Source organism: Anomalospiza imberbis, chromosome 1 (assembly GCF_031753505.1).
Source record: "Anomalospiza imberbis isolate Cuckoo-Finch-1a 21T00152 chromosome 1, ASM3175350v1, whole genome shotgun sequence".
Taxonomy (NCBI): domain Eukaryota; kingdom Metazoa; phylum Chordata; class Aves; order Passeriformes; family Viduidae; genus Anomalospiza; species Anomalospiza imberbis.
The window spans coordinates 132,597,469-132,618,714 of record NC_089681.1 but is presented as its reverse complement, the minus strand read 5'-3'; the positions used below and the strand labels follow the sequence as shown (position 1 = coordinate 132,618,714).

General features: G+C 36.7%; 1 protein-coding gene across 1 annotated transcript; it reads right to left on the bottom strand.

Moving 5' to 3' along the window:
- Positions 1–3,708: 3,708 nt before the first annotated feature.
- ARL5B (ADP ribosylation factor like GTPase 5B) lies at positions 3,709–21,037 on the bottom strand. Its single transcript, XM_068212553.1, has 7 exons — positions 20,888–21,037; positions 13,390–13,450; positions 12,109–12,256; positions 10,400–10,483; positions 8,552–8,703; positions 6,629–6,668; positions 3,709–3,847 (listed from the first exon to the last, which is right to left on the bottom strand). Exons 1-7 carry the CDS (start codon positions 20,931–20,933, stop codon positions 3,773–3,775), a joined length of 606 nt encoding a protein of 201 aa, XP_068068654.1. The 5' UTR covers positions 20,934–21,037; the 3' UTR covers positions 3,709–3,772.
- Positions 21,038–21,246: the final 209 nt, after the last annotated feature.

The window sequence follows — 21,246 nt, the reverse complement described above, 5'->3', positions numbered from 1 at the left end:
GACTTCAGGAGAAAGTACTTTTTCTCCACCTTTATTTCAACTCATATGTAGTTAACCCTTTTTACTTTCTCTTTCCTTAACATATTTTTCATTTTCTTTTTCCCTTTTCTTTTAATTTGGCAAAAAATGGTAAACCTGTACTCAGTTTAGAAGACAGACTTGACTTGCACAGAAGAGATAATCAAACCAGCAACTGAATTAAAAAGGTACTGAACTTAATTGCCTATTACCAAGATATAAACAATTTGTGCTAATGCAAGATCCCATTTTCACTGCAGCTAAAAAACAGAAGCAAAAGCATAAAGAGATTCAGAGGAAGCAAAAGAAACTTTCCACACTTGCAGAGAATCACTGTACAGAATTGCAAGCAGTCCAATATTTTTTCATTAACTCCTAATTAGATAGTTCTATAAAGAAGAATGAGTACTGTTGGATTATGCATCCTACTGCAAGTCCCCAGACACCTCCTGTATTGTTTATTTTCACAGAAGCAATAGGATTTAATTCTACAGTAATTACTTACCAATTTTCCTCCAGAACAGAAGTACATTACATTTCCTACTAAATTGAAAATGTAATCTATCAAGTAGCTGCCACCTTGCAACTTACTGATAAAAGAGTGAAGGGAAAATATTTTAAGAGGTTGTATTTATCTCTGAAAGGTGCTGAATCCACAGCAACTGTTGGATGGGAAAGGCAGTGCTAAGAATTGAGAGCTTAGGCCTTTTTAGGATCAATAGGGATCTTGTTCAATACTCACTGGACAGATTACAGTATGTATGTGCATCAATTTCCATAATGTATGAGAAATTTATATATACATATATATATATATATATATATGTATCTTTCAAAACAAATCAAGCCATTCATATTTTCCCACAAGTTTCAACATTAATCTTTAAATTGGCTTCTTCAGATTCTAATTGTAGTGTACTCAACTTAAATAAACACCAAGTATCTAGCAACACTATTTTAAAAAAATGCATTTGAAGTTTTTCCCAACAGTGGAGTATTGGTGATATTTTGTCAAACTTTCAAGGTTGACCAAAACGTTCTTTTTTCAACATGAGATTAGAATAGCAAAGGTCCAAGCCTAAACCAGTGATGTAGTCTACAGAATGGAATAAAACCTCAAAAGGAATATGGGAGAAGCTAATGGAAAAATGAAAAGCACTCAAACGATTAAGTGAAAACACTGCTTTAAAAGCGAAGTCTTGGAAAATGAGGGACCAGAAACCAGTTTTGTTGAGAAGAGAGCTATCACTGATATTCACTATCAGTCTTACCAGCCCTATTTTTGAAACAGGCTTTCTGAAAATTTTTTTAAAGAACTCAGTAGACATTTTCCCAAACAATAGCACCTTTTAATTAATTTAATTCTACAATGTCAGTGAATCTGAAACTTATATCTGAAAATTCAATTAATACTTTCACTGAGGTTTATCTTTGTACACTTCATTCTAGCTTCCGGTGACTTCATGGTCATTTCAGGAGAGGAATGAAGTGAGACCAAATTCATCTCTGGAAGCAGATCCACCTCATTCTTTGTGGACTCAGCAAGTGCACCATGTGCACTGCAGAGCACAGAAACCTCTGCGAAGGGCTTTGGAGATGGCTTCTGTATGCTGAACAACTCACACACAAGGTGTACCCACAGATCCAGGGTGTGGGGATCTCCAGGTCAGCTTTCTTGGAAAATATGCTTAAATCCTGAATGTTGAGCCAGTACATCTAATCTGAGTGGCCTTGGAAACAGAATGGGAGCACAGCTAAACTAGGTCATGACTGCTCCCACCTGGCCCACCAGATGTCTAAAGATTTTTCAACTAAACTCTTTGGTACAACTTGTACATACTGCTTCTAGTTGTAAAAGGTGAGCTGCCAAAACAGATAGTGAGCTTCAAGAAGTTCTTGTTCATCGCTTCAATACAGAAATACGCTTAGAAAAGACATGAAATTATGGTCTTACATACTTCACTCCTTCCTGAGATGGCCTAACACTTTTCACCATTTCTTTTCTTGATCAGTATGAAGGATGAGCCCTTTGAGACCATACCAGTCATTTCTACCTGGAATGAAGATTGGCTAGCAATAATTTCCAATGTGGGCATAAAAATGAAGTGCTAATTATTAGGCAATACTCTTGTCAATAGTTGTAGTTATAATGTAAACATTTAAAAACACTGCATAAAGAGAAATACACAAAAATGACATTCATTTTATCACTGGACAAGAAACAACATGGGCAATGAAAGCCTGTTGGTGGTACTGCCCACTCCAACAGTTGCTATTTTGAGCACTACTTACACTAAAAATAATCTAAATCATGCAACAGAACTACTATTTTACTTGAATTTAGCCTTCAAATGCAGGAATATATAGTAAAGACTACAAATCATCATTACAGCTAACCTCACTGCAAGGTGACAGTTCAAATGTTCCAGTTCCTTGCAATTTCTGAGGAGTAGCAGTGCAACAGAGCATTACAGAAGCAATTGTCACCAACCAAAGTTAAAAAAAAAAAAATTAAGCATGTCAAGGGCAACAGACAGATGTTATTATTAAAATGAAATATGCCAGGAATTGTATTAATTCTTTTTGTTGTCTACATTCTCAGTTGCAGCAACAATAGAAGGTTTGGAATATAATTGTAACCATAAAGAATTAAGACAAAAATGCCTTTAAGCTATAGAACAGTTTAAATTTTTTAAAACCTCACTGTAAGCTTTCCACCGAAGATGTGATTCAAGCGTCCTCTCCCTTATGCTGTCTCCATTTTATCTAAGCATGATCCCCACGGTTCAGGTACACAGCCTCTTCATTTTAGAAGTCTTTCAGATAGATGCTGAAGAACACAAGCTAAAGCAGGTAAGGCACTGTTAAACTGATCCTTTCCTGCCATCTAGGGGACACAAACTGGTGTGCAACTGGAAAAATGTCTTCAGTTACATGCAGCAAATCTTTCTGTATGAAATGCATAACTCTACCCAGCAAAAAAGAAATCAGCTAAAATGAAAAGTGGGACACCTAGCAAGAAACAAACCTAGCATAAAGCCACACTCTCCTGCCTGCAGGGCAGGCACACACACTGTGTGGACAGCGTGCAGCTTTTCTAGTGCACTATCCCCTAAGCAGCAAAATACAGAATCACTCAATATTGAAAGAACATCAAGGTAATTTTAGAAGAAGTTGAAGGTTGTTCCAAGATGCCAGTTTCTACCACTAGTATTGGCATTCTGGCTAGGTTTTTCTCATCCTGCTCTCCTCACTGCTGCCTTCTGGGCCCTTTAGACAAGGCAGACTGTACAAAAGGAAAGAGCAAACTCAGCTAGATGCTAAGCATAGTCAAATGCACACACAAAGATTCATACAAGTTTTTTCCCCAGTCTTTTGTTTGGATTTGTTTTGTTCTCACTGTAAAAGGGAACAGTCCACTAAAACAAACACCCTTCACTAAAACAAACAAAGACCCACACTTCCCATGGCTGAAACGATGTGATCTTTAGGATCAAAGCTGGAGCTTCTCCGAGATGAAAGGAAGCAGGTGTCCAGCCAAGATGTTCTCTGAACTGGCTACAGCTGCACATGATGTAGGCCCCCATTCTGCCCCAGTGAACAGACTGGAGATGAAATGAAAGTGACAAGGCTACACTGCTGCAATACCTCTACACCACAGAGTACTCACAAACAAAAATCCCATCCAACTTCAAAGAACAACTAAATTTTATTTTGATGACAAATATTTTGAGCAGCTGTGCCCAAGTTCTCTTTACTTTACTGAGTGCAGTGTGTTTAAAGAGCTGGAAAGAATCCCTGCTTTGGGGATACTGAACCTCTTTGCTACCTAGACAAAAAGTAAAAAAACATGAACAAATAAAAAGCCATGTGCCAACCCATTTACAGCAGGACAACATAAATGTGCATAGGACACCATAATTTCTTGAACTTAAGGTGATTAACATTGCTCTTTGTGAACAGCATATTAAACACAGAATACTTTCAAAGTGCAAAACTACTGCAAGATATTTACTATATTCAAACTAGCAAACATAATGCAGTATTTGGCAATGCAAAGACACACACAGTATTAATTCTAAGGCAACTCTTTAAAAATATTTTGATCAAATCACTTTTAGTTTAACAGGTTCTGAAGTTATTAAAAATAGGCCCCCTAAAATTCCATACCACGGTGTTTTCCCCCAAAAATAACAATAGGAAAAAAAATCACAGCAATAGTGCTGTGAACAAATCAGTATTATCAATGGAAAACTGTTGCAGAAAATGAAGCTGTTAGGTGATAAAAATCACAGCATTTGTTAGGAATGTTTTTTTCTGCAAAGATACTCAAAGGTCTTGAGTGCTAAGAAATTAAAAGAAAACATCCATTATTCTGATATTCTAATATCTACAACCAGACCATATTCTCCTAATCAAAGTTATATGTATTACCTCAGGTAAGACTTGATTTAGTAACTGAACTATAGATTTACATATGGTTTTAGCTAGAAAGCATTAAATAGCAAATCATACATTAAAAAAAAAACCAAACAACAAAAGGGCTATACATCCAGCTAGTGCTCTTTTTAAGTATTCAGGACTACATTCTGAATGACATAATTTCAGTCTGCAATTTCGATTTATTTTCAGGTTTATTTTTAAGTCACCAAACAAGCAACATCATTCATACTATAATTTTATTTGTTTCCTTTATAATTTGCTTCCCTAAGAGCAAAACAAATCTTATTTTCACACATTAAAACAGCTGAACATCACAGCAAGCAGCTTTAATATCAGATTTCAACCTTGCCTTGCATTCATCTTTTTTCTTTATACACTACTTTTCACTGACTTTATTTTCTGAACATTTTGACTTGACACTCAATGTAGTCCTAAATGTCACTTGTTCTAACTGGCAATAATACACAACTTCATTCAACCAATCACTGTTTCCATGTGTATTCAAAGTCTTTCCAACACTTATGACAACATATTTGCTGATACTTTTAAAATTTCATTTAGTTTTATTTAAATAAAATGGAAGCAAATTGAAATTTACAAAGCTTAAAATTTTATTAAAGAAAATTCAGTATGCTTAAATTTTCAAAACAAGATTAAACAAAACCATTTTGTCATCAAAGGCCTACAGTCAGTTTGCAAAACGGTTCAGGTAACCAAACTCCATGTGGCATTTAGGCATGCAGAAGTGCAGAATGGTGCTTCTGGAAAACCTGCCAAGCATTTAGGCCGGGTACCTGACTGCTGCTGGGACTTTGCTAGGAATTGGGTGTCCACTATTGGTTTTGATTTGTTGGTTTTTTTCAGTCTTCATGTGGGGCTTTTTGGGGGACAGGTGGTTAGGTTTATTTGATGCTTAATGCTCTCTATTAACTCTGTATCATTAAATTATCTTTAGATTTAACTTAATTCCCTTCAAATTGAATTAACAGTTACTGGGTCTACTCTTTCATCACCTGTTTTTCAAATTTCAGGTGAAGGAACTTAACTCAAACACTGTCAAAAGTTCTCTGCTTGTGCAAATAAGACCAAAAACAAAAATGAAGGCAAAATAATTTCTCTGCAACAGAATCTGAAAACATGTATGATAGTAGATAAATGGATGTCAAGATTAGCTTCACTCTGAAGTCTACAGATACAGCACCATGGTTTTGTATATAGATCTGGCTTCCCTTTTGATTTGTATTCATTTAGAAAACAGCACTCTCACTAAAAGGTGAGGAAGGCTCATGTAAACAGAATTTAAAATTTTAACAGAATACAGCAAGTCTACACATAACACTGGCTGCTGTGATTCCAAATTTAATTACCCATTTATCTTTGAAAAGGTATTCAAGTTCTAAATGACTACACCAGCACTTAGTAATAATATTTTTATGCACTGTACGAAGATGTATCTTCAAGTAGAAGAATATAAGAATGTCCTAGAACTACATACCAGAGAAACTGAGATTGAAACAGATTTCTTTTAAGGCAGAAGTTCCATTGTATATCAGATTGAAAGCCACCACAATATTAACGATAACTAGTTCATTAAGCACTTAAAAATTTGCATTCATAACTATTAATTCTCGTGCTGTCTATAACTCTACTAATGTTCCAGGAATTCCAGCTGGAGATATGGTTATCCTTTGAGGTTAAAGCTATGGTAGAGTAAAGTTAACCTAAACACTACTTTTAATTATTAAATAAAATGTGCTCATTTATGTTAGTAAGTTATACAACTATTTAGAAAGAGGAAATATGAAATACTGACAATGACAAAACAGATTTTAAAAAGCTATCATTAAAAAAGTTAGAATTCATATTCAGAAGAATTTCAATGCTTAAAAACAGATTCACATATGTTCATCCAGTTGAAGATTAGTGTATTAAAAAAAGTTAAGAAAATACTTTTGTGTTTCAGTTCAACTGTGCTTGATTCAAGCACAGCTTACAGGTTGGCTGATATAAATTAAACACTGGTCACTGCCTCAGCAGCCAAAAGTACAGAAAAATGTACATGTTCACAGGATAAATAGAAGTCTCTTCTTTTGGAGGAAATAACAAAAAAAAAAAAAAGCAAAAAAAAAAAAAAAAACCACAAAAGAAAAAAAAAAAGCTATCTCACTCCAATACGGGAGGTCATCCACTCCAAGCCTTGGCATAATCTGAAAGAAAAGAAAGGTTATATTTGGCACAAGTTCTATTCCAGCATCTTCAAGTTTATTTTCTACTTGTTTGTATGTGCAAAAACAGCTACTTAAAAGGAATTAGATCAACTGGAAATGGGATTGAAAGCTGAAGAGAGTAACCAGTCTTTTAAACTAAGTCTACTTCGGCTTTAGCCACATGAAAATGGTCAAGCATTCTATTTTAGTGAAGCTTGGCAGTATTTCATTTTTTTTTCCCTTGTAAACCTAAAAGACACTATCCTTAAATGCTTACCCACAAGTACATGGAAAGAAAAAAGTTTTCCTTGTTCTACAGAAAGCTAGACCTTTACATACTAATATTAAAAGATAAAGAGCAGGTTATCCACACTGAATTGTTTAATGAAAAGACAGTATATCAAAATTACATTACAAAATTAAAAGTGTGTTTATATTGAATACTAAGACCACATGGGATCTAATCTGCTTCCTAACTCAATTTGCATCTCCATTTAAAAGTCTTCTGTTTTAGAAGATAGACTTTCCTTTGATTTTCTAGGGTTCTAGTTACCTAATTAATACCTCTTTGAACTTTACCTTTGTACAGTAAATCAGTTTAGCTATCCAAGAATGTTAGCTTCACTCACATCAGTTTGATCCCCCCAGATCTTCCCAAGGAAGACTCAGTTCAGCTATCTAACTCTGGGAATGTTTTTTCTAAGTTCTTCTCACTAATGTCATAGTTTAAAGTATTCTAAATATTCATCAGTTTTTGTTTTACAATATGAAAGAAGCATCCTAGGACAGCCACTGTTTCTAAACTAAACCTCCTATTTATTAATTATTATTTCCCTTCAAATGTCAGCTTGGTTGAAGATCTTGGTTAATCCATAAACTGTGTACTCAAAAGTGACTTTAGCAAAACTGGTAGAAGGAAAGTAGAGTTAACTCTTCAAACTAAATATTACAGTTTTTCTCACTAACACATTCCACCCTAAGGAAGTTAATGCCATCATTCACTCTACAACACATCTCCATGACATTAGACAATAGTTCATGCTAGAAAGTGAGGTAGATGCTCTCCCTTCCCAAATACTCAGTTGGATTCATTATTTTTGATGTCACAAGACCACAGTATTGTAAAGGTTGTACAACACAGCTAAAAAACCTCTAAATATCACACATTACAAGACTGCTTTAAAAACCAAGATGAAAAATCAATACACTTCACACCATACAAGCAAGACATTATCCAATTTGTAGAAGGTATCCAAAATTGGGTTTTTTTTATATTTACAGACTAAGGATCTAAGGCTAGCCCAGCATTCCATTTTAGTAATTGTTAGCATAAGGTATGCAAATTTCAAAATTAGCTACATTAGCCAGATAGAAACAAAGTTTAATATTGGTAAAAAATTTGTTTTATGACAGATCTATGTAACTTTTGATCAAAAACAATGTTTCAATGCTAATATAAAAAGCCAACCAACCAAGAAAACCCTGAACACCTCAACCTCCCAGCTTAGAAGGTTCCTGTTTAGAATATAAAGGAATAGAACAGTAGCTTATTTCTTCAAATACAGAAAGACACAGAGGAGTAAGAAAGTAGTACAGAGAGAGTAGACAGCTACGTCAACAGCTACATACTTAGGTGGAGGGGTAGTGTTTGGTTTTTGTTTTGGGGTTTTCAACAACAAATGGAAGATATTCATATGAATTTGGAGTTTGAGCTATGAAAAAACCCACAAGGTTCAATTATGAAAAAGAAAAATTCATAATGTCCCTCTGACTGCAAAGTTCAGAAAATATGAACTTCCAGAAAATACACTTTGGTGTCAGCAGACTTCTAAATCAGTATTCTCATTTACCAGGAACTGCCATAGTAAGCAGTAAGCACTTACCCCTCTCCTGTCAAAGCACAGCAGGACTGAATGTGCCACGGGTGATCCTTTATGGAGCTGAGGGTGAGGTATGCAGATATCTCGGCAGCTGTCATGCAGCCTTTCATGTCCTGCTTGTTCGCAAAGATGAGAACCGCAGCCTTCCGTAAATCCTAGAAATGATTCAGAGTACTCATAACAGTTATTATACAAAACTAAAAGGCTATTTATTGTGCTAACTTCATTTGTTAAAAGAACTGTATCCAAGCTAATCTACAATTTCACCGGAGCATGGACTTTTAACTGGCTTACCACACAAAGTATTTGTTATAGTAAGACTGAAAACCTAATTTATTCAGAAGTGTTCACCACCACAAAGAATCAAATTGTAATGTATTATATGAGGATCCCTTTGGTGTTGACCACATGTTCATACATAACTGATTAAAGTCTTGTCAAAATACATTTTATAATGCTCCAAATTACTCAGTCAGTGGAATTATTTCTGGTTAAACATTGCAAGTCCTACAATAAGCACTATTCAAATGGAAAAGCCTGCTATATATCAGTCTCTTGAAATTCTTTCAACTTCATTAAAGAAGTTCTGTATTGATTAAAGCAGTAATAATTTAAGAAAGCCTTTTGAATTCCTGTTAAGTTTAACTCTAGTGTTCTAAAAAGGGAGTTTTAATAATGCTGCATCAGCTTTTATAACTAATTAAAATAGTTTTTTTTAGCATGGAACTTAGCATTCTGAACAGACAAGAACTAGAATGTATGGCTTTAAAAGAGCAGAAGACTAAAAAAATCTAATACTCAGGAAGCTGATAGTTGCAACTAAAAGTGTTCAATACATTTCAATGCATGTTAGATTTTGAGAGTATTTTTCCACCAAGAGAAAAAAACCCAAAAACAACAAAGCTTTATGATCTACAGCTGAAAAACCCTACAAGTAGCCCAGTCTAAGCCTACCAACTGATCTCAAGAGATGGTAGATCACAGTTTCTTAAGAGCTTGAGACTGGAAACAAAAAAACTACATGTGAAAACTTCAGCACAAGAAGTAATTTTTCCACCTTTTTTGGTAATGAATTTACTCCTTACTATTAGACCCAAACTACAATTACCATAAAACTGCAAAGTAAAAACTCACTTATGTGAAACACAACAAGTCTCTTAGAGAAATGAACTCAATCGGATTACTTGCACTGTACTAAATCCTTTTCTTTCAAAAGTGAAGGAGAATATTTAGATTTAAAACAATCTTAATTCAGCTTCAGAGTGATCACAAAAGGTTTTAACATATTTTATCTAAGCAAATGTACAAATTAATTTAGGATGTTTGAGTGAGTTGACCCAATGTTGAACAGTCCCCATGATAACATATAATAAAAACACAAACAAATAATTCTGAAGGAAAATGAACTAAAATTAATGTTCCCATAGTATGATATTTACTCCTTAATTTTAAGAAACAGGATTAGAACAAAGAATAAAAGGAGGCAATTCCATTTCTCTAAAATAAAAACTAAAATAAAAATGTTTCCTGAAATTTTAGCCATTTAACTGAACTAGTCAGTGGTAAAGGACAATACCCAGTTACAATAATATGAAGCATAACATATTTTACAAGTTCAACATTTGCAAAGTAAAGACTGATTTGATTACAATTAAACAAGTCCTATTAGAAGGGTGCTTCATAATAATTTTCTGCTTATTTATAGCTTACATGGTTTTAAAATGTGATCAACATGAATGTATACTTATTCTCAATTTTTTTTTCTGACGGAATTATTTTTGTTAATATAGAATACATGAAATGTTATTTGACTGTTCTCAACAAAACTATCATCCCAACTCCCCACCATACCTCATGAGCCAGCATTCTATAAAGTTCTTCTTTTGTAATAGACAGTCGCTCTCTATCAATGCTGTCAACAACCAGAATGATGAACTAGGGAAAAATATCAATAGTATAATATGTAAATAAAGCCTATAGATAACAGAAAGCACAATTTCAAGAGACCACTACCACTAGCCTTCTTACAGAAGAGACAGACACTTTCAGAGGACACTAGAAAACAGAAAGTGACAAAAGACAGAAAAGAGAGTAGCAAAAAGAGAATTAGAAATCACTTTTGTAATTCTCCAACATATTCTCTAAATCACTTTGTCTTATAAAATTAAAGGGATTCATTAGCCATTGAAAATGACCACAAAGTATGAAAACCTGAGTCAATTTAATGCTGCTGTGACTTTGAGATGCCTAGCAGATGAGGTGGAACAGTAACAGAATTATTCATATGAGGGAGGCTAGGATTAGCATAGTAAACAGATCTCCTTTCTTCCTCAACTGTTTCCAGCAGACAAAGCTTCTAAGTAAAGGGAAAGTTCTTTCCAAGTACTACAAGGCACTGGATTTCAAACACTTGCTAGACAGAATATGAAGAACATCCCAAAAGCATCAGAAAAATAATATATGCATCTCTCCAAATTCCAAAATCAAAGATAAATGCCAAGAACTTATTCCTCTATACCAGATAATGCTGGTAGAAGTCTCTTTATCTTCACGTGTTTCTTAGATGTAGCTACACTTTTCCAGATAAAATAAAAAATTAGTCTAAAATACTAGAGGTGAAGGTTGAGATGTCATTATCAGGCTTACAGTAGATCTCAGATGGATCACTGATCTCACCTCTCTTCAGAAGCATAGGAAAAGATATAGAAAAAGGAAGAGATAAAAAAGCTAATTTTACAAGAGGGTGGAATATTTATATAAAGAGTAGCATCTACAAGAGGTCTCTGCTTTTAGGAGAAATGGTAAGAAATTAAGTCTAGAATATTTTATATCAGTGTAGATGTCTCAAAGAGAGTCCTCAGTGATTTTATGTGCTTTTTTGTACTGATAACCTCTTGGCCTCAAAAAAACTGTCATAAAAAACAAAACCCACAAGTAAACTGTTGCTGAATTCTTCTCCAACCTTTCCAGCAACAACAGCTCTGCCAGTACCTCACGAGTAGTGCACAGCAAGACTTTCCTTCCTCCTCTGGATAAAAGCTATGAGCTGATGAGCTGTTTAAATACCGCTGCCTAGGCTTAGAGAAAGTTTCATTCCTTTATTCCTTATTCCTTCATTCCTCATTTCCTCCTAATTATCATTATTTCAAAACCATTTCAGACTGGATGTACAAAAGTCCAGTTGACCACTGCAAATCATCATAAAATTGCAAAGTACATTTCAAAATTCTCTTCTTAATCTACTTAAAAAAAGCATGCAAAAATTTAATCTAAAATGTATTTCCTTATCCTTTGATTGCCTAGGAAAAATCTAACTTCACAGTTTATAGCATAGACCAAATAACACTACAGTAAAGTATACAGAAAAAATACTTAATATATTACCAGTAAAATGGCTGCATACCAGCAATATCTCACACTTTTTGAATTTATTCTCCCTCATTAGAATATAAAAACAATACAGCTACAATCTCTACAAAAGTCTACAAATATTCCTAATAAATAAATATAATTTCAAACAAACTTATTCAATTCGCAGATTTCAAAGCATCTTCTCATACCTCTGTGTTTGAATAATAGGTATTCCACGATGACCGTAATGATTCCTGTCCTCCAATATCCCACATTAAGAAATGAGTGTTCTTCACCACTATTTCTTCTACATTGCTTCCTATGGTTGGAGAAGTATGAACCACTTCATTCATTAAGCTAAAGGAAACAATATCACATCATATAGACCAGTCAGCAAAATCCACAAGGCTTGTTAGAGTTCAATTCTAACAGTTTTTTGTAGAAAAAGTAAATAAGTGTAACTGACAGAAAATATTAAAAAAATTAGGCATATTTTTTAAAAAGCTATACATTTGAACTTTAGAAAGTAGTGACTGTAGTCATGCTTAAAGAAATCAGCAAGGAAAAATAAGCCCATAAAAGGCTTAACAAATGGTTAAGTGTTATAAGAGGACTGTCTTCCTAAAGGACATTAAGAGACACTTAAAATGCACTTGTTTTAAAGTAGGAGCTGCCATTCTAAAGATCCCAAATAGAAAACCAAATACAAAACTGTGCAAAATATAAATCGGAATATAATTTTATCAAAGCACTCTACTTAGTAACTAGATATTAAATCCCAAAAGATTGTTTGGTTACATAGCTGAAAATTTCTCAGTTCCACGTTTCAGCTTGCTCAAAGTATTCATGAATAGAGAGTCTTTTTGGAAAGCATACTATGCTGCTTTGATATTCAAATACAAGGATATTAATTTATCTATACTCTCCTCCTTTTGCACAATTACAATAGTAATTATGGTTCTGACAACACTCTTGAATTGATTCTGGATATTCTTGTAATTCTGCCAAGATTTGGGTGCAATGATGCTATTGAAAATGAGTAAGGTAGGACCTGGGAAAGCTGAAATACTATTTTTAGGAATTCTCTATCACTGGAATTGAGAAACATTTGGAAACATTTCTGGATTTTTGCAGGGTGGCTAGAATTTCCATTAATTTAAAAATCATGTTATTTTCTGCAGTTACTGGAAACAGGATAGTTTTTATGCATACAAATTCAGACAGGCTTTCAGGGGAAAAAAAACTGCAGTTCACTTTGTGCTTGGATGTACAAATTTGTTGTTCAACTTAACAGTTCAGTTTTAAAGCACAGCAGTTCCTTCAATTATCCTTTAAATATTTACTCTGTTTAGAACAACTAGTATCATTAATGTACAAAGTGTGATCTAGAACCCTAGAGATTACACCAGATTAAAAGGCTGAATTTTCAAAGAATAAACAGTGACAAGTAATAAAATGCAAACAGAAAAACATTTAGTTCATATACTTACAACTGGTAAAGAATAGTAGTCTTTCCAGCATTATCAAGGCCCACTATGATTACTTTGTGCTCTGCATATACAAAAACAAAATAAAAAAGAAGAAGACAAAAATAAATCAGTGGAAACAGCAATAATTATAATTCTGGTTAATCACTCTCCCTTACTGAAGAAAGTTACTGCTTGTTTTTTTTATGTCAATACCTTACACAGATGACTGGTGACTTCAGGACAGAAAAAAAGCCAAACAAAGCCTCATCTTCTCTTGAGACTCCAGTCTCAGGAAAAGTCAGCAGTGGAAATCTAATAAGTGTATGGTTACTAATGATTACTTCATCTACAACATCTAGTTTTAGAAAGAAAAGTACAATGAAAAAATATAATCCATAGCAGTGTATCACACTAAGAACACCAACAAATATCTAAAGTCTGCAAAAGATATTACCCTAACATTCAAGGATCAATAATAACCATTTATTAAGGTACCACCACTATTCACACAGTAAAATCTAAGAGGAAACTGTATTTTGAATAGGGCACAGATTCTAATTTTGCAACTTCTGAACTGAAAAGTCAAAGAATGATAGAATGGTCAAGGTTGGAAGACACTTCTGGAGGCCATCTGATCAAACCTCTTTGCTGAACCAGGCCCACAGAGCCAGTGACCTAGGACCATGTCCAGATGGGTTTTTAATATATCCAAGATGGAAACTCCACAGACTCCCTGGACAGTCTGGGTCATTGCTCAGGCACCCTCACAGTGAAAAAGTGTTTTCTGATGTTCAGAGGGAACTTCTGTGTTTCAGTTTGTGCCCACTGCCCAGTCCTGTGATTGGGCACCATTAAGACAAGTCTGGCTCTCTCTCTTTGCACCTCTTATTCTCACATGTGAGGTGCTTAATCACCCTTGCAGCCCATGACTGCACTCTCCCCAGAATGTCCATGACACTTTTGTACTGAGGAGCACAGAATTGGACACACTTCTCCAGGTGAGGCCTCATCAGTGCTGAGCAGAAAGGAAAGATCATGTGCCCCAACCTACTGTGAAGTCCAGCATACAAAATAGTGATCCTGCAATTGCTGCAATACTGTTTGTTCCCAGGCACAGGGGAAACAAAACAGAAATCAACCAAACAAACAAGATCAGCAAAAAAGTCCTCCAGAATTTATATGATTCTCTGTAAATAATCCCTCTTAGAATTTCAAATCCAGTAGCACAACCACTTAGAATGGTAGTTCTTTTGCTACATGTGTGAAGCTACAGCATACTGATCTAATTACTGACCAAAAAAAAGCAAACCACTTGAGAATGAAAAATTTGCAAATGGATACATAAAAACTCCATGAACAAACTCTCTATTAAAGAGATAATATTTACATTTCTAGGGCACTTATTTCAAAGCAAAACATGGTTCACAGCTTAAAGATTTCCCACAAAATACAACACTTGATCTACAGAAGATCTATCATAAGTATCAAATTGATGTTTTTTCCCCCAAAAGTGGATGGTTTAAGGAAAAATTGAAGTGTTTTGGTTAAAAATCTATTTATATATAGTAACCTAGGTCTTTTTATACTGAATATTACTGTAATGAAATAGTTTCTTGTTTGGAACTTTTCTAAGTTTTGCTATGCAGTAGGGTCACAACACATGGTAAAATGTATTTCCCTGTGCCAATTCCCCTACTGCATCCTGTCAACACATTCTAAGAAAAGAACATTTCCTGACTGTAAATGAAGGAATACTTTTAGCCCCACTAACAATAGCATCAGTAATTAATAACCTTTCCCAGTACATAAGTAGTATGAAGTCCTTTCTAACTTTCAGGGCTAATAAATCATGCCTAGTAGCTTGACTGTCCATCTCTTCTTCAAACATACTTCAATTTAAAGAGCTTTCAAAGGTCCAAACACAGAAATACTCTCCCGTTTTTTTGAAACCAAACATGTTATCAGCTATTGCCAGGAAGATGATTCTACTTTTGCAGCATTCTGTTTAAGTTATTTTCAAGAAAGAAAAGACATTCCAGTCAGGCATTACACTGCTCTCTCATCTTCTTATTGGAACACATCATCTTAGGCATGAATGATTGGAGTGTTGGACGATACATCACAATAATTAATGAAGAAAAAACCTCCATTGAGGTGGCTGCTTTTGAAAGCCACTGAAGCACACTTCAGTGTGGTCCAACATTAACTGGTCCAACAATGGTCCAACATTAACTGGGAAAGAAAGGCACATCTTATCTGTGTTACTTCATAGTCAAATGGTGTTTCATACAGTGATTGAATAAGCACAAACAATAAACAGTCACACAAGTGTTAATTAATAGTGATCTTGGCATGAAAACAGTAAGATGAAATCATGGGTATTTCATACAAGTAGCAGATTCCAGAACTATAGTAATGGAAACTCTTCACTTACAAACATATTCAAAAGTTGAATTTCTGTCTAGTTTGATGAAAACAAAAAATTCGCACATAGATGTGCTTTAGAGGAAAAACATGTGAGCTTAAAAACTACCAAACTAAGAACAGAATTTTAGCACGACATCTACTTGTTTACAAGAGTAACTAGGAGAAGACAGATGCCACATTTAGGAGGAAGGACAGTTACTGGGTAAATCATAGGCAGTGATTTATTTGTGTTCTGTACTTACAGACTAACCCAAGTTTCTCCCTTTCACTGGCTGGTATTCAAACTCAGTTTAGGTTGTATTCATGAATATCTTGCCAGTCCACCATGTTCTTGGCAAAAGAAGAAGAAAATCCATAACAAAGTTGAGAGAGCAGAAGAGTCTTTATTAATCACGTAGGAAGAGGGAGGGAAGACGGGGAAAGTAGAAGAAGTAGGCATAAGCAGGGGAAAAAAAAGAAAATACAGTATTAGACTACTCTTTAAAAGAATCCAAGGACTTCTTGGTTTCATCAACCATTTCTAGCACACTGATTAAAAAATTGATATGCAATACAGTTAAAAAAAAATCTGTGGCAGTATAGTATTACAAAAACACAGGACAGTGAATATTATCTTCTGGCAGATGTTAGAAGAAAGACATAATATGCTCTTTTCTTCCTTACTCATCGATATTTCTCTATGGTAAAAGGACCCAAAACTGGAGAGTCAATTCTCCCAACATGCCTTTTTCTCTACTTTGCAAAAGATAAAAATAAAAAAAATCTAAATACTTTAATGATGAGACTTCTATCATATTTGGAAGACATTACTACTGAATGAGTACTGATAGCTTTCAAGCTGTGAAACAAAATACTCATAAGGTTCCAAGGAGCAACAACCTTGGAGGCCTCGGAGCTGAAGACAGAATGCAGATAGAAGTTTGCTAGAAAGAAGGCAGGAGGAATAGCATAATTCTGGAGGTCAAAGACGTTTCAATACACAGACTCATTCTCCACACAAACAGCTAACTTACAGTCTTCTCTTAAGCACACTGCTAAAATACATTTCGTATCCCCAGATTTGATTACAAGGAAGTAGAGAAGCTGTCAATAACTTTTAGTAGTCGGAGGAACCAAAAACCATTTGGTTTTTCAGATAATAGTCTCTCCTAACCTGACTGGGAACTGCCAGTAAGGCTAAATGAAGTAAACTGTGGAATTACAGAAGCTCAATCATCTTGAATTAGAGCTTACCAATACTTTTCTTAACGTAACTTTTTTAATAACTGTAGCAATTATTCAAAGCAACCTGTAAGATGCTGAATAATTACTGTTCCAAAAATAAGTAAACCCCAGATTTGTGAGCTTCTCAAAGAACTCTATACACCACATAAAAAAAAATAAGGTACTGATAACAGTCATTTATCTTTATCAGGGTTGCTGACATTCACTTCTATTTTTAACCCACAGTTTAATTAAGAGCTATCTTGGTAATAATGATGGAATGGTAAGTCAAGCAAGTTTTACTCAGACATGTGTTAACACAGACACTAACTTAATGGCTCCACCATCTATCCACATGACTACCGAATCATAGCTTCAGCACGTCATTTTTGGAGTATGATTCTTTTTAAACTTCTGAAAGTAAGTTACTAATAAAGGTAAATTCAACTGAACTTGTATAATTTAGCAACTAGACTTTAAATGGCTGTAGAGAATGATATTTTAAATAAAACAATACTTGAGCAATGTTTTTGTCAAATTAAAAAAAAAAGGAAATATCACAAAGACATTAGAAAATCATCTAGAAAAATGACAAACGTCTATTTTAAAGCCAACTGTTTATTTTATTAATAAAAGTATATCTATTTCAGTTCACATCATTCAATTATATATTGAGAGCTGAAAGATTTAGACACACCTCACCCCCTATGCTCTAGTTGATGGAACACAGATGGAACTTTCAAATCTTTGCTTAGCTCCACCTTTCATTTTGCCAGTCTGAAGTGCTGCAGATTATCACACAACTCACATCAGCCATGAGAACTGATACCATGATCCTCACACAGCAGACCCTATTTGCATCTTTGGAATACTCCCTCTGTACAGCCAAAAAAAATGTGCAAGTTACTGTGCTAGTCTGCTCAACAAGCAGCTTCACAGGACAGCCTGTGAATTCTCCAAGGAGCTATCAAGATTTGATGTAACTGGAAGAGCAACCAAAATCAACTCAGAAATTACTATGCTTTATTATTAGTAATGGTATTATTTAGAGAATACAATTGTGTTGTTGGAGAATAATTTCCCATTAGATCAAAAATTTATGTTTGAAGCAAATTTTCTAAAATGAAATTTCAGTTTTCGCCACGAAAAGAAACTCACTTTCTTTTCTATGACTACACAAGAAAAGGAGGTAAAAAAACCCCAACAACCCAAAACAAAGTAAAAACGAAACAAAAGACAAATCCAACACTAAACCAGTATCAGGACACAACCTGTAAGTCTTTTGTTGGGATAAATGCCAAAGAGTAAATATTTGATGGTATTATGTCATCTATTTAACTGTGAGACTAATATTTCATGAACCATTTAAATATATGAATGTATTAGGTTTGCAATGTGAGATTTTGATAATGGAGAGGGCTACACAGTGTTTTCTGAGAAACTCCTAGAAACTTCTATATGTATGCAGCCAGTGCCATCAGCAACAGGTGTAATGCCTCTGGGATACATATTTAAGATGAGAAAAAGTTATTGCACAGGTAAAATTACGGTCAGAGAAAAGAGTAGTGAGAATGTGTGAGAGAAACAACTCTGCTGACTCCAAGGCTGGTGCAGAAGGAGGGGGAGGAGGTGCTGCAGGTGCCAGAGATCCACCCGCAGCCCATGGTGAGTCAGCTGTGCCCCTGCAGGCAGAGGTCCATGGGGGAGCAGACATCCACCTGCCCCATGCTAAAGCAGGTAGATCCCAAAGGCAGCTGTGACCCCACTGGACACTCATGTTGGAGCAGGCTCCTGGCAACCTGTGGAGAGAAGTGAACTCTGAAACAGGTTTGCTGGCAGGTTTGTGACCTTGTGGGGGATCCACACTGGAATGGCCTGTCCCTGAAGGACTGCACCTTGTGAAATGGACTCGTGTTAGAACAGTTAGTGAAGAATTGTAGACCTTGGGAAGAACACACATTGGAGACGCCCATGGAGGACGGTCTCCCATGGGAGAGATCCCACACTGGAACAGGGGATGCAGTCCCCTCCATAAGGAAGAAAGAGTGGCAGAGACAGTATGTGATGAACTGACCATAGCTTGTTCCCTCCTACAGGGAGGCGGTAGAGAACCAAAACCAAAGCTACTCCTGGGAAAAAAAGAGGGAGGAATGGAGAGCAGGTGTTCAGAAGATCTGGTTTTATTTCTCAATAACCTGTTTTGGTTTGATTGGTAATGAATTATATTAATTTCACAAACTGAGCCTGTTTTGCCCATGATGGGAACGAACTGGTGAGTGATCTCTCCCTTTCCTTATCTCAATCAAGAAGCCTTTTGCTGTGTTTTCTCTCCCCCTGTCCAGCTGAGGAGGGGAGTCACAGAGCTGCTTTGGTGGGCATATGGCATCCAGCCAGAGTCACTCACAATGAAGAATAACTTTTCTTCCAGGAAATAATATACAATAACCAAAACAATGTGTTTTCCTGAAGATAAATACTGACATCATAAGCTACTATAAAGGCAAATACTAAATGTCATCAGTTATCTGCTGATCAGTTCCTTGCTTATAGATCTCTTCAGAGTCTTTGAAATACTTCATGGAAGAAAAGGAGTTGCAGATTGCACTAATTCATGAAAAAAAAAAGGTATTTAATATTTTTCTGGAGGACAGGGGAAACATTGGATCTTGTAAAATAGGTTTGAGAGTTCAGGAAAACAAGAAATTAGCAACAAATTCAGAAGACTCTGTTAGAAGACTTCAGGAATTATGTTGTAGGATAGTGTATGCATGAGAAAAATAAATGCTCTGGGATTGGATCCCAATCCCATCCCATGAGAGACAGTTTGATATACAGATGTCAATGTGCACACAAACAGGCTTTGCTCTGGTATGTACAGAATTAGAATGGGTTATGTGCAATCACAGGCACAAAACTATTGAAGTACACCAGGTGTATCTGCCTCCAAAAACTTCCACAGAGCATTGCACAAAAAAGGCTTAATTGCATTTTCAATAACTTTAAAGTGGAAATGAGGTACACATTTGGAAACTTGATGAGAGAACAATTAATTAATTTGTTTATATTGTTTTTCGTTGAGGCCCTGAGCTTGGAGCAGGCAAAATGATATTACTGTTAACTATTTAATTTTCTAATCAAAGCTGGCTAGGTAAACCAAAATCACTAAAACAAATAAGTTAACAGACAAACCATAATTTTCTACTTTTATGATAACCATCTGAGGTAAAGGTGGTGGCAGATGCATATTCTGAGCTCTGGATTAGAACATGAGCTATGATTGCAGGGCTGGACGAACTGGGCAGGAGAGCACGGAAAGCGATACTATCCCCTTACGACCTTTTTTATTTTTGGTTGGAGAAATTATTTTCTTGGGTCACTAACTGTATTTAAGTAACATCTTTGCCAAAACACAAACAGATCTTTACCTCAAAGGCCCCTACATGTTTGGCGTTCTTTTTTTTCCTTCTAATTAAAGACTAAAATAACATGATTTTAATAACAGACCCGGACGTAAAAAGGAGGATCGGCGAAGCCCAGACGGACCGTCATCGTCCATCAAAGCTTCAGCAGTCCTGGCTGCCGTGGACGCCGGGCGCGCACCGCCTGAAGGGCTCCAGGGGCACAGGACGCGTTTAACGCGCCGAGGGCGGAGGGGGAGAGGAGGGACCACCTCGGGAACTCAAACAAAGCGACCCCGAGCATGAGGCGCCGCGGGACCAGCGCTCACGGCGCTGCACAAAGCAAAGCCCAACTTCTGGCTGGGCGGGCCTTCAGGAGAAGGCCGGCGAGCGGAGCCGGCCCCGAGCCCCCACGGCTGCCGGCGGCCCCCGCAGCCCCGCGGGCTCCGCTCGCCGCCCGCCCCGCCGCCGGTTCGGGCCCGCGCGCTCACCTTGGCTACCGAAGAGGCTCCACAGCTTGGCGAAGATTAGGCCCATGCCTGGCGTCGGCTTCCCGTCGCACGCCCGGGACAACCCGAGCTCACCTAGGCGGCGGCGGCGACTCCCCAGCTCCCTCGGCGGAGGCTCCGCAGCGGCCCCGGCAGCGCCGAGCGGGCGGGCGGGCACCGGAGGGGGCGGGCACCGGAGGGGGCGGGCACGCGGCGCCGCCCCGCCCCGCCAACGGCCGCACGGTCCCGCCCCCGCCGGCGCGGCCCGCGCGCGTCACTGCGGCGTCATGGGGGCGGCGGCGGCGGCGGCGGCTTGTGTGCGGGGGCAGTTGCGAGGAGACGCCAGGGCCGGTGGAAAGCCG

Coding starts and splice junctions, on each gene's coding strand:
- ARL5B (XM_068212553.1), bottom strand. CDS start 20,933: ATGGGCCTAATCTTCGCCAAGCTGTGGAGCCTCTTCGGTAGCCAAG. Junction 13,451..20,887: donor GAGCCTCTTCGGTAGCCAAG/GTGAGCGCGCGG, acceptor TTGTATATGCAG/AGCACAAAGTAATCATAGTG. Junction 8,704..10,399: donor ATAGAATGCTGGCTCATGAG/GTATGGTGGGGA, acceptor AATCATTTCTAG/GATTTACGGAAGGCTGCGGT.